The sequence below is a fragment of the Rana temporaria genome, chromosome 1 (genome assembly GCF_905171775.1).
Source record: "Rana temporaria chromosome 1, aRanTem1.1, whole genome shotgun sequence".
NCBI classification, from domain to species: domain Eukaryota; kingdom Metazoa; phylum Chordata; class Amphibia; order Anura; family Ranidae; genus Rana; species Rana temporaria.
The window spans coordinates 40,233,178-40,254,068 of record NC_053489.1 but is presented as its reverse complement, the minus strand read 5'-3'; the positions used below and the strand labels follow the sequence as shown (position 1 = coordinate 40,254,068).

Below are 20,891 nucleotides of genomic sequence, written 5' to 3'. Positions count from 1 at the left end.
GGATCAGGGTGGAGCACATACCAGTCATCCTGGTAGCTCCAGCATGGCCCAGAAGGGCATGGTATTCACTAATCCTGAAGATGGTAGTGGGAGACCCTTGGACTCTTCCTCTACGGCCAGACCTGCTATCGCAAGGTCCGATCCTCCACCCTGCCTTACGGCATCTAAATTTGACGGCCTGGAAGCTGAATCCCTGATTCTCAGGGGTAGAGGTCTGTCTCAGAAAGTAATCTCTACCCTAATCAGAGCCAGGAAACCGGTCTCTAGGGTGATTTATTACAGGGTCTGGAAGGCCTATGTAGGCTGGTGTGAGTCCAAGCGATGGCTTTCTCACAAGTTTACCATCGATAGAGTATTAAGTTTTCTCCAGGTAGGAGTGGATAAAGGACTGGCATTAAGCACAATCAAAGGACAGATTTCAGCTTTGTCAGTGTGGTTTCAGCGGCCGCTGGCCACCCACTCGCTAGTTAAGACCTTCCTTCAAGGGGTCTTACGTATTAATCCTCCAGTTAAATCCCCGCTTTGTCCGTGGGATTTAAATCTTGTTCTGTCAAGTTTACAGAAACAACCTTTTGAGCCGTTGGCTGAAATTCCTTTGGTTTTACTGACAAGGAAGTTAGTATTTTTGGTCGCCATAGTTTCCACCAGAAGAGTATCGGAACTGGCAGCCTTATCCTGTAAGGAACCATATCTTATTTTACATAAGGACAAGGTCGTTCTCCGCCCTCATCCTTCCTTCCTACCGAAGGTTATATCCAGTTTTCACCTGAACCAGGATTTGGTATTACCATCCTTCTTTCCTAAACCTACTTCCAGAAAGGAAGGGTTGCTGCATACCTTGGATATTGTCAGGGCCATGAAGGCCTATCTTAAAGCTACAGAGAAGATCCGGAAAACAGATGTGTTGTTCATTTTACCGGATGGGCCCAAGAAGGGGCAGGCAGCTGCAAAATCCACCATCTCGAGATGGATTAAACAGTTAATCACTCAGGCCTACGGCTTGAAAGGGTTGCCTCCTCCGTTATCATTAAAGGCTCATTCTACTAGGGCCATGGGCGCCTCCTGGGCAGCACACCACCAGATCTCTATGGCTCAAGTTTGCAAGGCGGCAACCTGGTCTTCTGTCCACACGTTTACAAAATTCTACCAGTTGGACGTAAGAAGGAATACTGATACAGCCTTTGGGCAGGCAGTGCTGCAGGCTGCAGTTTGAGACCCTCGGATTCCGGGGGCTCCCTTTTGAGTTAAATTTAAAAATTATTTTTCTCAACCAAGTTGGATTTATTATGATTTGAGTATATCTCTAAATTAAATCCTTTTGTCTTGGGAAGATGTTCTCCCTCCCCTCATTGTAAGCATTGCTTTGGGACATCCCACATAGTAATGAATATGCCGCTCTGTGTCCCGTGATGTACGAGAAAGAAAAAGGGATTTTTAATACAGCTTACCTGTAAAATCCTTTTCTTGGAGTACATCACGGGACACAGAGCTCCCACCCCTCTTATGGGGACCATTTTGGGAGGCATACTGCTTGCTACAAAACTGAGGTACTCCTCCTATGGGAGGGGGTTATATAGGGAGGGGCACTTCCTGTTTGAGATTGCCAGTGTCCATCACCTGAAGGTACTCCATATAACCCACATAGTAATGAATATGCTGCTCTGTGTCCCGTGATGTACTCCAAGAAAAGGATTTTACAGGTAAGCTGTATTAAAAATCCCTTTTTTTTGGGTGGAACTTTGCCTTAACTTTCACATATGGAAAGGATTCTTCACAGTAAGAGCTGTGAAAAATGTGGAATAGGCACCCTCAAGAACTAGTTCTGGCCAATTGTTTTAGGCCCCCGCATTTTTTTCAACTGCCCCTGAACACATTCAATGTTATCCTATGTGTCCATGCACACATTCACGTTTTTTTGCGTTTTAAAGCAGTTAGGTTTAGGCTCGTTTTTTCAGAAGCAAAATTTTGGGTTCAGACGCAAACGTTTGCGCGTTTCAGACGCAAATCGCGGCAAAATGGCTAAACGCGCCAAAACGTGGTACCGGCGTTTTTAAAGGTGACCTATTTTTTTACATTAGAAATCTCAAAAATGATGGCAAATGATGAAAAAACATAAAAAAACATAAAAAAAATGTAATTGCTTGCATTGCATTGTGGACAGGTGACGTGGCCAGTGGACAATCCACATGTTGTGGCAGGTGACATGGCCAAGTTACGTGGCAAGTGGACAATCCACAATTTGTGGTAGGTGACGTGGCCAGGTGATGTGGCAGGTGACGTGGCCAGGTCATGTGGCAAGTGGACAATCCACAACTTGTGGCAGGTGACATGGCCAGGTGACGTGGCAAGTGTACAATCCACAACTTGTGGTAGGTGACATGGCCAGGTGACGTGGCAGGTGACGTGGCCAGGTCATGTGGCAAGTGGACAATCCACAACTTGTGGCAGGTGACGTGGCCAGGTGACATGGCCTGGTGACGTGGCCAGTGGACAATCCACAACTTGTGGCAGGTGATGTGGCAACTAATGTGGCCAGGTCATGTGGCAAGTGAACAATCCACAACTTGTGGCAGGTGACGTGGCCAGTGGACAATCCACAACTTGTGGCCAGGTGACGTCCCAGGTGATGTGAACAGGTGACGTGGCAGGTGACGTGGCAAGTGGACAATCCACAACTTGTGGAAGGTGACGTGGCAAGTGGACAATCCACAACTTGTGGAAGGTGATGTGACCAGATGACATTGCCAGGTGACGTGGCCAGTGGACAATCCACAACTTGTGGCAGGTGATGAGGCCAGGTGACGTGGCAAGTGGACAATCCACAACTTGTGGCAGGTGACGTGGCCAGGTGACATGGCAGGTGACGTGGCCAGGTGATGTGGCCAGTGGACAATCCACAACTTGTGGCAGGTGATGTGGCCAGGTGATTTGGCAAGTGGATAATCCACAACTTGTGGCAGGTGTCGTGGTCAGGTGACGTGGCAAGTGGACAATCCACAACTTGTGGCAGGTGATGTGGCCAGGTGACATAGCAAGTGGACAATCCACAACTTGTGGCAGGTGACGTAGCCAGGTGACATGGCAGGTGACGTGGCCAGTGGACAATCCACAACTTGTGGCAGCTGGCGTGGCCAGGTGACGAGGCAGATGACGTGGTAAGTGGACAATTCACAACTTGAGGCAGGTGACGTGGCAAGTGGACAATCCACAACTTGTGGCAGGTGTCGTGGTCAGGTGACGTGGCAAGTGGACAATCCACAACTTGTGGCAGGTGATGTGGCCAGTTGACGTGGCAGGTGACGTGGCCAGTGGACAATCCACAACTTGTGGCAGGTGACGTGGCAAGTGACACGCTAAATACACGTACACTGCTGCTCTCTCAGCTGCCACTCACTCTGGTCTCACAAAATAGCTGAAATGGTTAAATAATATTGTTTTTTGAGCTTAGGGAGGGTCTTATGATGTTTCAAATACCACCAAAAGAAAGCTCTATTTGTGGGGAAAAAAGGACGCCAATTTTGTTTGGGAGCGACGTCGCACGACCGCGCAATTGTCAGTTAAAGCGACGCAGTGCTATATCGCAAAAACTGGCCAGGACCTTTAGCTGCCTAAACGTCCGGGTCTTAAGTGGTTAAATACACAAATGAACATCACTATACACTTACTGGCCACTTTAATAGGCGCACTGGTTCAATTGCTTTGTAACACAAATTGCTAATCAGCCAATCACATGGCAGCATTTAGGCATCTAGACGTGGTGAAGATAATAAAGTGAACATCACCATACAGGTGCCCTCCGTTAATTGATATTTACCTTACTTACACAACATTTTTTTAATTAAATTAACATTTTTTAGTCTGATCATAGTAAATATAGAATATGTGAAAAAAATGATACATTCCTTTCAATAAACAAGCAATAAAAAAAGCCATTGCAAGCAGTACCTAATGTCAGCTTGGATGGGCAGAATATTAGGAGCCATTACAAAAGATCCAATTATATTTCATTGCTTGGACATTATCCAAACGCTCAGTGAAGATAATACTTTCTCTCTGACATCCCAAGGCAAAACATGAAATGGTGAAGAAGAAATATCCGAATTATTTATGCAACGAACGAAAACGGTTCCCGCGGATCGGCTAACTGCTGCAGTGATCACGATTAACGCAGAAAGCCGTTTAATCAACACTTTATGGAGGATTTATTAAACGCTTTGAATTTGAAGAATTTGAAGAAACAGTGCAACTGGAGCCAGAAGAGGCAAGTCATCAGATTGGCATCATTTTTCTTTATCGTACATCACGGGACACAGAGCGGCATTCATTACTATATGGGTTATATGGAGTACCTTCAGGTGTAGACACTGGCAATCTCAAACAGGAAATGCCCCTCCCTATATAACCCCCTCCCATAGGAGGAGTACCTCAGTTTTTCCGCCAGTGTCTTAGGTGTTAGTCATGGTTTAGCTTGCCTCCACATCCTTGGGATTAGGTGAGCTAACCGGTTCTGTCCAAAAAAGCCTCAGCGCTAAAGTGGTCAGTAACCGGACCCCAAACCCTTGGGGTATAGCCCATAATGCTTTTCTTTTTAGAGAGCTGGACCCTGGGCCCAGAACTTAGAAACCTTTGGGTGCCTAATGTTTCTGTTGCCAGAGTGCTATATGGGCCCAGGACAGTGGATCCTTCATAGGAACCCAGGGCCTGAAGGTCTAGACATCCCCACCGAGATGGGGGAAGATTGGGCCTCTTGCTTGGCAAAGTCCTGCGGCAGGGAGCAGGTAAGTGAGGGGAAAACTTGCGGAACTTGGTTCTTAGCAGGTTTTTTCTGGGGGGTCACAGGGGACATGCCTAAAGTTATGCACTGCATCTGGCAAACTAGTCACATATCATAAAGATAGGATGGCTCTATATGTATTATTCCCCATAAGATGTGACCTCCCTTGTAGTGTTGGAAAAGCATTGAGTGGGGCCTGTGTGATATAAAAGTATATGTGTGTGTCAGAGAGCTGTGCTTACCTGCAAGCCTCCAGGCGATGCTCCATTCAGTCTTCCTCCTCACGGCCTGCAAAGCAGGCAAAACGCCGACCTCTGGAGCAGAGAGGTCCCTTCCTCCCAACCCCACCCCCCCCCTGTCGGGAGGGGCATTTCCTGTTTGAGATTGCTGGGGGGGAAGGGCGGGTCAGTGGCTTAAGGAAGGGGCGGCCCTTCCTTGTTTGTTCCATATAGCTCATTCAATACTTTGGAACTGAGGAGGAAAGACCAGAACGGCAAGCACGGGGCGCCGAGGACACACAGTGGCCAGAAAGAATATTGCAGTCTTCAGAAAGACTGTTTTCAAGCCTAGAAATAGGCTGTTTCTTTTCCATCTCATAGTTTTTCTTGCAATACTACTCAGGGGGACAGAATGTTTTTTCTTTCCTAGATTTGAAAAAAAAAAAAAAAAAAAAAAAAAAGTGTCATCTAGGGGAGAGGAAGCATTTTTTATCCCCCAAACAGGTGTTTGGGCATTTAACTATTTATAAGTCCCAGGTACCAATAAGTAGCAGGTGTACCTCGGTATTGTACCATGGCATCAAAAAACAAGGGTACAAGAGGTGGGGATTCCCCCAGAGAGTCTGAGGTCTCGGACAATGCTATGCCGCTGCTTTCCCCACAGGGAGCCTTGGGGCCATCGGGATCTGGGGCTGGAGCTGACGCGGGTCAGTCCAACCCTAAGATGGTCACGGAGGAGGTATTACTCACCTCTTTAAAAGAGATGCAGAAAAGCATGGGTAAAATGATAGCCGCAGCTATGCGGGGCAGTAAGCGGAATAGATCTCCGTCGCCCGAGCGCGGACCCTCAGAAGAGGAGGTCCTTTCCTCAGGGGAATTGGACGACCTCTTGGACAAGGACCAAGTAGGTTCAGGGATCGAAGATCCGGATACAGAGGAGTCTGGGGCAGTCTCCCTGAGGGAGAGCTGGTGGATTCAAGGATTGTCGGACTTGGTCCATAGGGCATTCAACTTGCCAGTACCAGATCTCCAGGTATCGACGGTTTCAGCTTTGGGCTCACTGAGGGCGCCTCAAAGCAATGCTGTGTTTCCGATCCATCCTCTATTAGAGGGAGTTTTGTTCCAAGATTGGAACAAGCCAGATAAGATCTTCTTACCACCTAAGAAGTTCTCTGTCCTATATCCTATGGAAGAAAAATTTTCCAAAAGATGGGCTACTCCTGCAGTGGACGCAGCCATCTCATGTGTTAACAAATCGTTAACATGCCCTGTAGAAAACATACAGGTGTTCAAGGATCCAGTTGATAAGCGCTTGGAAGCACTACTTAAGAACTCCTTCACTACTGCAGGGGCAGTAGTACAGCCAGCTGTGGCTGCGATTGGGGTCGCTCAAGCATTATCGGATCAATTTAAGCAGATGCTTAAACTTATTCCTGCCCAGCAGGCAGAAGAATTTTCGGATGTCCCTAAGGCCATATGTTTTACGGTAGACGCAATCAAGGATTCTATCCAGCAAGCGTCACGTTTATCGTTATCCCTTATCCATATGAGAAGACTCTTATGGTTAAAAAGCTGGGAGGCTGAGCCCCCATGCAAGAAGCTCCTGGTAGGGTTCCCCTTCCATGGAGGACGACTCTTCGGAGAAGACCTAGATAAATACATTCAGACCATTTCAAACGGCAAGAGTACTCTCTTGCCAACTAAGAAGAAGGTTCAGGGGCCTGCGTTTAAACGACAGTATTCCCCTGGGCAGGGGCCCTCTAATGCCAAGCAGTATCGACGGCCTCCTGCAAAAGCAAACTTCGGCTTCAACAGCAAATCACAAGGACAGGCTGTTAGAGGCAAAAGGCAGTGGTTTCGCAAACCAGCAAAACCAGCCCCCAAGCCAACCTTATGAAGGGGCGCCCCCACCCACGAAGGTGGGGGGAAGGCTGCGACTCTTTTCAGAGATTTGGGAAGCCAGCATTCCCGACGAGTGGGTACGGTCTTCCGTGGCCACAGGCTACAAATTAGATTTCCTAAGGTTTCCTCCTCCTCATTTCCAGGAGTCGAGGATTCCAAACGATCCGCCTCGGATTCCGGCCAGTCCTGGAACAGGGGCTGGGTTTCTACTCCAACCTATTCATCATCCCCAATGGAGATGTCAGGCCAATTTTGGACCTAAAGATGGTAAATGCATATCTAAAGATCCGCTCATTTCGGATGGAATCCGTGCGGTCAGCAGCTGCCACACTCCAGAAGGACGACTTCATGGCGTCCATAGACATAAAGGATGCCTACCTTCATGTTCCAATTTATCAGCCACATCAAAGATATCTACGCTTCATGGTGGCTTCGCGTCACTTCCAATTCGTGGCGCTTCCCTTCGGGTTGGCTACGGCCCCCCGGGTGTTCACGAAGGTCCTAGCTCCGATCCTAGCCAAGCTAAGGATCCAAGGGGTCACGATCCTAGCATACCTGGACGACCTCCTAGTCATAGACCACTCGTCTCCCGGCTTGGAGCGAGCAGTGGCCCTCACGGTCCAATACCTCGAGAGGTTCGGCTGGGTCCTAAATCGAGAAAAGTCAGCTTTCCAGCCCACAAGGCAGTTGGAATATCTCGGCATGAGATTAGACACAGAACAACAAGGAGTGTTCCTACCTCTGAGGAAGGTAAAAGCCATCAAGGAATTAATCCTACTGGTTCTAAGCAAGAAAGAACCGACTATTCGCCTATGTATGAGGTTACTAGGCAAGATGGTGGCCACGTTCGAGGCGGTACCATACGCCCAGAGCCACACTCGCATCCTACAGGCAGCCATCCTGTCAGCATGGAGCAGAAGGCCACAGGCCTTGGATATCCCGTTGCCGCTCTTATCAAGAGTCCGACAAAGTCTGTGTTGGTGGTTAGACCCTCAGAATCTACTGAAGGGGAAGTCTTTCAGCCCAGTGGCTTGGAAGATAGTGACCACAGACGCCAGCCTGACGGGCTGGGGAGCAATTTTGGATGGTTGCACTCGCCAAGGTACTTGGGCAAAGCCAGAGAAGCAGTTGCCCATCAACATCTTGGAGCTCAGAGCTGCTCGACTAGCCCTCAGGGCTTGGACGTCAAAATTGCAGGGGTTCCCGGTGAGAATTCAATCAGACAATGCCACGGCCGTGGCATACATAAATCACCAAGGGGGAACCAGGAGTCAAGCCGCTCAGAGAGAGGTGAGCTTGATTCTCCTATGGGCAGAGGCGCATGTGCCCTGCATATCGGCAATATTCATTCCAGGAGTGGACAACTTTCAGGCGGACTTCTTAAGCCGCCAGACTCTATGGCCGGGGGAATGGTCTCTGCATCCACAAGTCTTTCAAGCACTCTGCCAAAGATGGGGAGTGCCGGACGTGGATATCATGGCATCGAGACTCAACAAGAAACTAGACAGGTTCATATCCCGCTCAAGGGATCCGATGGCCTGCGGAACCGATGCGTTGGTTTGCCCTTGGCATCAGTTCAAACTTCTTTATGCGTTTCCCCCGCTCCAGTTACTACCCCGCCTGCTGCGCAGGATCCGGGTGGAACACATACCAGTCATCCTGGTAGCTCCAGCATGGCCCAGAAGGGCATGGTACTCACTCATCCTAAAGATGGTAGTGGGAGACCCTTGGACTCTTCCTCTACGGCCAGACCTGCTATCGCAAGGTCCGATCCTCCACCCTGCCTTACGGCATCTAAATTTGACGGCCTGGAAGCTGAATCCCTGATTCTCAGGGGTAGAGGTCTGTCTCAGAAAGTAGTCTCTACCCTAATCAGAGCCAGGAAACCGGTCTCTAGGGTGATTTATTACAGGGTCTGGAAGGCCTATGTAGGCTGGTGTGAGTCCAAGCGATGGCTTTTCTCGCAAATTTACCATCGATAGAGTATTAAGTTTTCTCCAGCTAGGAGTGGATAAAGGATTGGCATTAAGCACAATCAAAGGACAGATTTCTGCTCTGTCAGTGTGGTTTCAGCGGCCGCTGGCCACCCACTCGCTGGTTAAGACCTTCCTTCAAGGGGTCTTACGTATTAGACCTCCAGTTAAATCCCCGCTTTGTCCGTGGGATTTAAATCTTGTTCTGTCAAGTTTACAGAAACAACCGTTTGAGCCGTTGGCTGAAATTCCTTTGGTTCTACTGACAAGGAAGTTAGTATTTTTGGTTGCCATAGTTTCCGCAAGAAGAGTTTCGGAGCTAGCGGCCTTATCCTGTAAGGAACCATATCTTGTTTTTCATAAGGACAGGGTCGTTCTCCGCCCTCATCCTTCCTTCCTACCGAAGGTCATATCCAGTTTTCATTTGAACCAGGATTTGGTATTACCATCCTTCTTCCCTAAACCTACTTCCAGAAAGGAAGGGTTGCTGCATACCTTGGATATTGTCAGGGCCATGAAGGCCTATCTTAAAGCTACAAAGAAGATCCGGAAAACAGATGTGCTGTTCATTCTACCGGATGGGCCCAAGAAGGGGCAGGCAGCTGCAAAGTCCACCATTTCTAGGTGGATTAAGCAATTAATCACTCAGGCCTACGGCTTGAAAGGGTTGCCTCCTCCAGTATCATTAAAGGCTCATTCTACTAGAGCCATGGGCGCCTCCTGGGCAGCACACCACCAGATCTCTATGGCTCAAGTTTGCAAGGCGGCAACCTGGTCTTCTGTCCACACGTTTACAAAATTCTACAAGTTGGACGTTAGAAGGAATACTGATACTGCCTTCGGGCAGGCAGTGCTGCAGGCTGCAGTTTGAGACCCTCGGATTCCGGGGGCTCCTCTTTTTTGAGTTAAATTAAAAATTTAAAATTATTTTTCTCAACTAAGTTGGATTTATTATGATTTGAGTATATCTCTAAATTAAATCCTTTTGTCTTGGAGATGTTCTCCCTCCCCTCATTGTAAGCATTGCTTTGGGACATCCCATATAGTAATGAATGCCGCTCTGTGTCCCGTGATGTACGATAAAGAAAAAGAGATTTTTAATACAGCTTACCTGTAAAATCTTTTTCTTGGAGTACATCACGGGACACAGAGCTCCCACCCCTCTTTTTTGAGGACCATTTTGGGAGGCATACTGCTTGCTACAAAACTGAGGTACTCCTCCTATGGGAGGGGGTTATATAGGGAGGGGCATTTCCTGTTTGAGATTGCCAGTGTCTACACCTGAAGGTACTCCATATAACCCATATAGTAATGAATGCCGCTCTGTGTCCCGTGATGTACTCCAAGAAAAAGATTTTACAGGTAAGCTGTATTAAAAATCTCTTTTTCTGAAGTGCTTATTTCCCCCCAAACTGTCTCCCATTTACATCACACAACACCACACTTTTCCCGGCAAATAATTATAAAAATTACAATGTCCCACCATCACATCTATTTAGATACCTGAAGTTGTCCCATGCTTCCAGTGATCAATTCCCCTTAACCACTTAAGACCCGGACCAAAATGCAGGTAAAGGACCTGGCCACTTTTTGCGATTCGGCACTGCGTCGATTTAACTGACAATTGCGCGGTAGTGCGACGTGGCTCCCAAACAAAATTGGCGTCCTTTTTTCCCCACAAATAGAGCTTTCTTTTGGTGGTATTTGATCACCTCTGCGGTTTTTATTTTTTGCGCTATAAAAAAAAATAGAGCGACAATTTTGAAAAAAATGCAATATTTTTTTCCTTTTTGCTATAATAAATATCCCCCAAAATATATATAAAAAAACTTTTTTTTCCTCAGTTTAGGCCGATACGCATTCTTCTACCTATTTTTGGTAAAAAAAAAAAATCGCAATAAGCGTTTATCGATTGGTTTGCGCAAAATTTATAGGGCTAGATTCAGCAAGAATTTACGCCGGCGTATCTATAGATACGCCGTGTAAATTCAAAACTGCGCCGGCGTATCTTCTTTCTGTATTAAGAAAGCAAGATACGCCGAAATTAGGCCAAGATCCGACTGGCGTAAGTCTCTTACGCAGTCGTAACTTAGGGTGCATATTTAGGTTGGCCGCTAGGTGGCGCTTCCGTCGTTTTCAGCGTAGAATATGCAAATGGCCGAGATACGTCGATCCACATACTGTACGTTACGCCACCGTAACTTAGGGCGCAAGTTCTTTATGAATACGGAACTTGTGCCCTAAATTACGCAGGGCTATCTGAATCTAGCCTATAGTGTTTACAAAATAGGGGATAGTTTTATTCCATTTTTATTAATAATTTTTTTTTTACCACTAGTGGCGGCGATCAGCGATTTTTTTTTCGTGACCGCGACATTATGGCGGACATTTCGGACAATTTTGACACATTTTTGAAACAATTGTCATTTTCACAGCAAAAAATGCTATAAAAATGCATTGTTTTACTGTGAAAATGACAATTGCAATTTGGGAGTTAACCACTAGGAGGCGCTGAAGGGGTTATGTGTGACCTCATATGTGTTTCTAACTGTAGGGGGCGGGGCTGGACGTGTGACCTCATTGATCGTGCTTCCCTAGATCAGTGAACACATGATCAATGACAGCGCCACAGTGAAGAACGGGGAAGCTGTGTTTACACACAGCTCTCCTCGTTCTTCAGCTCCGGGGACCGATCGCGGGACTCCAGCGGCGATCGGGTCCGCGGGTCCCGCGGTCACGGAGCTTCGGACCGGGTCACAGGCGCGCGCCCGCGACTCACAGCTGGGCACTTAAAGAGGACGTACAGGTACGTGCTTGTGCCCAGCCATGCAAATTCTGCCGACGTATATATGAAGGAGGCGGTCCTTAAGTGGTTAAGCCGTGTACACATGATCTGTTTGTCCGATGAAAACAGACCGATGGACTGTTTTCATCGGACAAACCGATCGTGTGTGGGCCCCATCAGTCTTTTTTCCATCGGTGAAAAAAAATAGAACATGTTTTACATTTTTCCTATGGATAACAAACCAATAGAAAAATTCGATCTTCTGTGTGGAACTCCATCGGAGAGAATCCACGCATGCTCAGAATCAAGTCGACGCATGCTCGTAAGCATTTTTGACTGATGGTGTATATAGGCAAGACTGATGAAAGTCAGCTTCATCGGATATCCGACGAAAAAATCCATCGGATTAGATTCCATCAGATATCCAACCGTGTGTACAGTGCTTAAAGCGGAGGTTCACCCGAAAATCAACTTTTTGTCACTAGATCCAGCATACTGCTGACATCTGCAGTATGCTGGATTTTCGTCTTTTTTTTTTTGTACTTATCGTTGTTGCCGTATCTCTTCTCCGGCTCCGAGCGGGGAATCCGTCGGGGAATGGACGTTCCTAAATCAAGCTCAGTTGATTGACGGGCTTGATAAGCGTGTCACGCCATCCGGAAATAGCCGACGTGATTCTCCGCTGCTTACGGCGCCTGCGCCTGCCGTGTAGAGCTGACTGCGCAGGCGCCGTAAATTGCAGAGAGTCACGTCGGCTATTTACGGATGGTGTGACGCGGTATCCAAGCCCGTCAATCAACTGCGCTTTATTTAGGAACGCCTATACCCGGAAGGATACGGCGCTCGGTGCAGATGAAGAAATACGGCAACAACGATAAGTACAAAAAATAAAAATAAAAATAAAAATCCAGCATACTGCAGATGTCAGCAGTATGCTGGATCTAGTGACAAAAAGTTGATTTTCGGGTGAACCACCGCTTTAAGGTGAGATATCAGGCCTAGAGCAGATACTGCGCTACGACTGTTCAGAGAAGCCCACCTCCGGGTCTCATTTCCTGAATTGTCCAGGCTCCATCAACAATGGGTCCGGGATGTTCCGGAGCTAGACTGTGAGGACATATGGGACTTCACCTTTAAAATACTTGTCTCTCTGAGAGACTGCCTCATCCAATATAAGACTGTACACAGGGGCTATGGTCGTGTACACACACGATCAGTCAAAACCGATGAAAACGGACTAAAGGACCGTTTCATCAGTCCAAACCGATCGTGTGTGGGCCCCATCGGTCAGTTATCCTTCGGTCAAAAAAAAAGAGAACTTGGTTTAAAATTGAACCGATGGACGCCTAACCGATAGGTCAAAACCGATCGTTAGTATGCAAAAGCATCGTTTAAAAAGCCGCGCATGCTCAGAATCAAGTCGACGCATGCTTGGAAGCATTGAACGTTTTTTTTTCAGCACGTCGTGTGTTTTACGTCACCGCGTTCTGACACGATCGTTTTTTTAACCGATGGTGTGTAGGCGCATCAGACCATTAGTCAGCTTCATCGGTTAACCGATGAAACGGTCCTTCAGTCCGTTTTCATCGGTTTTGACCAATCACGTGTACGCGGCCTATCTCTCTCTCGCTTGGGTGCACAAGATGAGGTCCTCTTTTTCCCCAGAGTGCTGGAGATGTGATCATACTCCCGGAGATTACATACACATCCTTTGGTCTTGCCCGGTAATCAATGTCTATTGGTCACAAATCCTTATGGAAGTGAATGAACTACAGTGGAACCTCGTATTGCGTCGGAATTCCGTTTAACGAGTGTTTCGCAATACGAGCACTGTATTTTAGAAAAATCCTAACTTGGTTTGCGAGTGTTATCTCGCAATACAAGCAGGATTCAGGCCAAAACAGTGTGCAGTACCGCGTTTGGCCTGAGGTGGGGGCGCCAGAGCTGATCGGCACTGTTTAGAAATGCTCGGAAAGACTTGGAAATACTACGTTCCCTTTCTGAGGTCAGCTGAGCTGTCCTCGAGCCTTTCCGGTTGTTTCCAAGGCTCTCCGGCACCGTCCGCCTCTGGCCGCATGCGGTATTGCATGCCATTGAAGTCAATGCGGAACAAACTATTTTAGGTTTCATTGACTTCAATGGGGAAACTCGCTTTGATACGCGAGTACTTTGGATTATGAGCATTCTCCTGGAACGGATTATGCTTGTAATCCGAGGTTCCACTGTACTTAATATGTCCATTGCGCCGTCCCCAAGAATATGCCTGCTTGGGTTGGTGGAGGAACTGGTACCCAGGGTGGCTGAGAGGACCTTCTTGGGTCTCTTAGGCCCCTTTCACATTGAGGCGTTTTTCATGCGGTACAGCGCTAAAAATAGCGCTGCTATACCGCATGAAAAATCATGCCCTGTAGTGTTCAATGTGAAAGCCCGAAGGCTTTCACACTGAAGCGGTGCGCTAGCAGGAGCGCTCCAAAAATCCTGCTAGCCGCATCTTTACCGCGGTATAGGAGCGGTGTGTTCACCGCTCCTATACCGCGCCTTCCCATTGAAATCAATGGGAAACCGCGGTAATACCGCCCACAACGCGGGCGGTATTAACCCTTTTTCGGCCGCTAGCGGGGGTTAAAACCTCACCGCTAGTGCCCGAATATCGCGGTAAAAACGACGGTATAGCGGCGCTACAAATAGCGTGGCTATACCGTCACCGCTGCTCCACGCCTCAATGGGAAAGAGGTCTAACTGTTCTATGCCAGGAAATCCATCACTCTATGCTGAAAGCGACGCCCCCCCCCCCCTTTCTATATATCTATGGAAAATGCTTGTAAATAATGTGATACCCTTATACAAAGAAACCTATTTACATAGAGGCTGCCCAAAAAAGTATGACAGAGTGTGGTCTAAGTGGTTGGCCGAACCCTCTACGGCTACAGCTGATTAGGTACCCCTTGGACTCTTGACTGCCTCCCGTGTGGATCCAAGTGATCAGCCCCTCATAGCATAATGTTTCCTGTGGATAGTCTTAATACTGGTTTTACCCTAGAGCATGGGCCTTGCCGGCTAACTGATGTTAGTCGCTTAAGATTTTTCTAACATTTCCTAGTGTTATACTACTTCCGAGGGACCTCTGCATGGGTACTTTATGTGGTACTAGAGACAGATTTTGTACATTGTATTGTTTATCTGTTTTTTTACGAAAAATAAAAAGTTAAAAAAGAAAAATAATTATGAAAATTGCAGAATTTATGCGGCAGCATTTTTTCGTTCTGGTCAAGGATTATAACAATCCCCTAATTTGTTCACACTGAAATTAGAGCTTTTACACTGTCCAGTTACTGAGTGAATCTGGCATGTAGAGGGGACCTCTGATGTGAAGGGGAGACAGTGATGTGAAGGGGGAACCTCTGATGTGATGGCGATGTGATGGGGGAGAACCTCTGATGTGATGGGGGAACCTCTGATGTGATAGGGGAACCTCAGATGTGATGGCGATGTGATGGGGGAGAACCTCTGATGTGATGGCGATGTGATGGGGGAGAACCTCTGATGTGATGGGGGAACCTCTGATGTGATAGGGGAACCCCTGATGTGATAGGGGAACCTCTGATGTGATGGCGATGTGATGGGGGAGAACCTCTGATGTGATGGGGGAACCTTTGATGTGAGAGGGGAACCCCTGATGTGATAGGGGAACCTCAGATGTGATGGCGATGTGATGGGGGCGAACCTCTGATGTGATGGCGATGTGATAGGGGAGAACCTCTGATGTGATGGGGGAGAACCTCTGATGTGATGGCGATGTGATGGGGGAGAACCTCTGATGTGATGGGGGAGAACCTCTGATGTGATGGCGATGTGATGGGGGAGAACCTCTGATGTGATGGCGATGTGATGGGGGAGAACCTCTGATGTGATGGCGATGTGATGGGGGAGAACCTCTGATGTGATGGCGATGTGATAGGGGAGAACCTCTGATGTGATGTGGGAGAACCTCTGATGTGATGGCGATGTGATGGGGGGAGAACCTCTGATGTGATGGTGATGTGATGGGGGAGAACCTCTGATGTGATGGGGGAACCTCTGATGTGATGGTGATGTGATGGCGGAAACTCTGATGTGATGGCGATGTGATGGGGGAGAACCTCTGATGTGATGGCAATGTGATGGGGGAGAACCTCTGATGTGATGGCGATGTGATGGGGGAGAACCTCTGATGTGATGGCGATGTGATGGGGGAGAACCTCTGATGTGATGGCGATGTGATGGGGGAGAACCTCTGATGTAATGCGGGAATCGCTGATGTGATAGGGGAACCTCTGATGTGATGGGGGAGAACCTCTGATGTGATGGGGGAACCTCTGATGTGTTGGCAATGTGATGGGGGAGAACCTCTGATGTAATGCGGGAATCGCTGATGTGATAGGGGACACCTCTGATGTGATAAGGGAACCTCTGATGTGATGGGGGGAGATCTGATGTGATGGGAGAACTTCTGATGTAATGGGGGAACTTCTGATGTAATGGGGGAACTTCTGATGTGATGGGGGAACCTCTGATGTGATGGGGGAACCTCTGATGTGATGGGGGAACCTCTGATGTGATGGGGGAACCTCTGATGTAATGGGGGAACCTCTGATGTGATGGGGGAACCTCTGATGTGATGGGGGAACCTCTGATGTGATGGGGGAACCTCTGATGTGATGGGGGAACCTCTGATGTGATGGGGGAACCTCTGATGTAATGGGGGAACCTCTGATGTGATGGGGGAACCTCTGATGTAATGGGGGAACCTCTGATGTAATGGGGGAACCTCTGATGTAATGGGGGAACCTCTGATGTAATGGGGGAACCTCTGATGTATTTGGGGAACCTCTGATGTATTTGGGGAACCTCTGATGTGATGGGGGAACCTCTGATGTGATGGGGGAACCTCTGATGTGATGGAGGGCTTTTGATGTGAGGTTAATTTAATCAAGGTGGTTGTGTGCATTGTCTCAGGCTCAGATTTCTTGCTACTAAGTAACATTTACGTTTTTACATTTTAGACTGGGGTGCCTTGAGATTTTGCATACATTTATTAAATGTCACCACCTTAAAAAGGTTGAGAAATTCTGTCCTGGTCACCTGACTTAAAGTCAATTTTTGGGGCATTCCCCACCTCCCTGGATCTAGCTAAATCGGCCCTTAAAAAGGTGGTGTGGACAGTTCTCCAGAATGGCCTTGGTACCGCCACGTGATGTCATGGCATGGGTCCTTTAGGAGTAGAGAACCAAAATGATGGACAAGTACAGCAGCCAATAAGCAGTCCCCGATTCTTACACTATTTGTATTTAAAAATATGTGTAATGTCTTAAATAAATGCGTAACTGCATTAAATGTTTATTTTGTTTTATATACCTGGGGCTAGATTCAGGTAGCCGGGCTCATTGTTACGGCGGCATAGCGTATCGTATTTACGCTACGCCACCGTAAATCAGAGAGGCAAGTGCTGTATTCACAAAGCACTTGCCTCCTAAGTTATGGCGGCGTAGCGTAAATGGGGCCGGCGTAAGCGCGCCTAATTCAAATGAGGATGAGGGGGGCGTGTTTTATGTAAATGGGTGGTGACCCGACGTCTGTGTACATATCCCAGTGTGCATTGCTCCAAAGTACGCCGCAAGGACGTATTGGTTTCGACGTGAATGTAAATTACGTCCAGCCCTATTCGCGACCGACGTACGCAAAAAATTCAAAATTCGACGCAGGAACGACGTCCATACTTAACATTGCGTACGCCTCATAGAAGCAGGAGCAACGTTACGCCGGAAAAGCCTTACGCAAACTACGTAAAAAAAAATTCGCCGGGCGCACGTACGTTTGTACGTTGTGCGTATCTAGGTCATTTGCATATTCTACGCCGCAAACTATGTAAAAAAAAATTCGCCGGGCGCACGTACGTTTGTACGTTGTGCGTATCTAGGTCATTTGCATATTCTACGCCGAAAACGACAGAAGCGCCACCTAGCGGCCAGCGTAAATATGCCCCCCTAAGATACGACGGCGTAAGAGACTTACGCCAGTCGGATTCTTAGCCTAATTTCGGCGTATCTTGCTTTCTGAATACAGAAAGAAGATACACCGGCGCAGCTTTGAATTTACGCGGCGTATCTATAGATACGCCGGCGTAAATTCTTGCTGAATCCGGCCCCAGGAGTTCAGCAGACCTACTGTATGTGCCCTAAAAATCCACTTTTGACCTCATACTAATTAATGGAAGCAGGCAAAAGACCACCAACCAATCACTCTCAGGCCCCGTACACACGAGCGAACATGTCTGCTGAAACTGGTCCGCAGACCAGTTTCAGCGGACATGTTCGGTCGTCTGTACGTCCGACCGGACAATTTTCCGGCGGATCGGACAGGTTTCCAGCGGACAAATGTTTCTTAGCATGCTAAGAAACATGTCCGCTGGAAGCCTGTCCGTCGGACATGTTCGGTCGTCTGTACAGACTCACCGTACATGTCCGCTCGGCCGAAAGCCCTCGCATGCGTCGAAGTGATTCAACGCATGCGTGGAAGCATTGACCTTCCAGGGCCGCGCACGTCGCCGCGTCATTGTCGCGGCCACGTCACCGCGTATCGTGTCCGCGCGGATTTCTGTCTGATGGTGTGTACAACCATCAGACAGAAATCTCCGAGCGGACATGTCCGCTGAAAACGGTCCGGCGGACCGTTCGTCCGTGTGTACGAGGCCTCAAAGGATCACCAATTGATCAGGTCAGAAAACCTGTCCTGATCACTATTGATCCCGTATAAATAGTACTTGGCAGCGTCTGCCTGCTCCCCTCTCACCTGTGATCCAAACTCTTCTGTTGGCTGTCAGAGGGTCTCGGAGAGTGCTTACATCATCCCATAGAAGCCCTTGGGTGATATTTGTAACATCAGAGAGCTGACAGGTCTGCTTTAATAATAAATTCACTGTAAAACAATAAACCGTACGGCTCCTCGAAAGCCTTCTCAAGGCAAATGTATTGCAGCACCGACTTCCAGCTCCATATCGATCTATGAAGGATTTACAGTCGCCTTGGGAGCGAAGGGATGGGTGGAAGGAAGGAACGTACCTAGATGGATAGCCAGCAGCGCTGATCCTGATTGTCTCCAGGACTCCACACGCCCTCAGCTGCTGTACGGCTCGCTTGGGATCGAAGCTGGAAGACAATAAATTGTAGATTAGAAGTTATGCCAGAAAAGCAAAAAAACAATTCCATGCCAGTCATTGAGACTTGACAGAGGCCTGCATTCATTGTATCAAAGGGGAGAATTCACATGCCTTTCTGGCTGCAATGTAACAGATGTAGAATTATTATAAAGGGCGATCACCAGGAAAAACACAAAATTAAAGCCAAAGTTCCAGACAAATGGCGAAATACTCGGCTCAAGGACACAAATGCAATTTGCCTTTTCCACCAAACAATTTATCATTCTGTTCGGCCACTTTTGTGATTTATGCACCTATCAGGTTTTTGTGCCGGCCGTGTCCAGTCACTTCCTATCCTGAAGATTTAACAGTAAGGAAGGAAATTTAACCACTTCCATACCGGGCACTTATACACCTTCCCGCCCAGACCAATTTTTAGCTTTCAGTGCTGTTGCACTTTGAATGACAATTGCGCGGTCGTGCTACACTGTACCCAAACTAAATTTTTATCATTTTGTACCCACAAATAGAGCTTTATTATGGTGGTATTTGATCACCTCTGGGATTTTTATTTTCTGCAAAAGAAATTAAAAAATTACCGAAAATTTAGAAAAAAAAAAGTTTTTTTTGTTTCTGTTATAAAACATTGTAAATAAGTATGTTTTCTCCTTCACTGATAGGCACTGATGGTACTGCACGGACGGGCACTGATGTGGTGGCATCGATGGGCACTGATAATGGGCACTAATATGCGGCACGAATGGGCACTGATAGGCGGCACGGATAGGCGGCATGGATGGGCACAGATAGTCGGCACAGATAGGCGGCACGGATGGGCACGGATAGGCGGCACGGATAAGCACGTATAGGCGGCATGGATGGGCACTGATAGGCGGCATGGATGGGCACTGATAGGTGGCACGGAAGGGCATAGATGGGCACTGATAGGTGGCACTATCGTATGCGTTGTACTAAGGTGGCACTATCGTATGTGTTGTACTAATGGATGCCAATCAGTGCCAAACAATGCCTGCCAATCAGTGATGACCATGTGGGCACTGATTGGCATCCATTGTAGGCACTGATTGGCATCCATTATTTGTGTCATTGTCATCCCTGGTGGTCTAGGGTGGCATACATGTGTTTTCGTTATGCATCCCTGGTGGTCTAGTGGCATCCCTGGTGGTCCAGTGGGCATCCCTGGTGGTCCAGTGGGCATCCTGGGGGGGGGGGGGCTGTGCTGATAATCGATCAGCACAAACCCCCCCTGTCAGAGGAGCAGCCGATCGGCTCTCCTCTACTCGGCTTTTCCTGTTTACATCATGATCAGCTGTGATTGGACATGGCTGATCACGTGGTAAAGAGTCTCCGTGAGAGACTCTTTACCTAGCGCCGGGGGGCGTGCAGCGGCTCAATATCCTGAGGACGTCATATGATGTCCACTCAGGATATTGAAACCACTTTGCCGACGTCAATCTGTCATTGGCGGGCGGCAAGTGGTTAAGGAATAAGGGAAGGGAGTGAAAATGTCCTCTTAGACCAGGGGCCTTTAAGTTGTTTAACCACTTCAGCCCGGAAGATTTGGCTGCTCAATGACCAGAGCATGTTTTGCAATTTGGCACTGTATCGATTTAACTGACAATTGCGCGGTTGTGCGATGCTGTACCCAAACAAAAACATCCTTTTTTTTCCACAAATAGAGCTTTCCTTTGGTGGTATTTGATCACCTCTGCGGTTTTTATTTTTTGTGCTATAAACAAATAAAAAGCGTAAATTTTTAAAAGAAAAAAACAATATTTTGTACATTTTGCTGTAATAAATAGCCCCAATTTTTAAAAAACAAAACACATTTTCCTCAGTTTAGGCCGATATATATCCTTCTACATATTTTTGGTAATAAAAATCACAAAAAGCATATATTGATTGGTTTTCGCAAAAGTTATAGCATACACAAAATAGGGGATAGATTTATGGCATTTTTTTTTTTTACTAGTAATGTCGGCGATCTGCGATTTTTATTGCGACTGTGACATTGCGGCAGTCATATCGGACACTTTTGACCCAT

The 20,891-nt window shown here is 47.6% G+C and overlaps 1 protein-coding gene across 2 annotated transcripts in view; it reads right to left on the bottom strand.

Moving 5' to 3' along the window:
* The window catches only part of MYO5B (myosin VB), a 414,634-nt gene that overhangs the window by 110,549 nt on the left and 283,194 nt on the right, over window positions 1–20,891 (bottom strand). For both annotated transcript variants that reach the window (XM_040336856.1, XM_040336864.1), the window contains exon 17: window positions 18,750–18,836. In XM_040336856.1, the coding sequence (XP_040192790.1) occupies window positions 18,750–18,836 (87 nt within the window). The remainder of the gene's footprint in view (window positions 1–18,749; window positions 18,837–20,891) is intronic.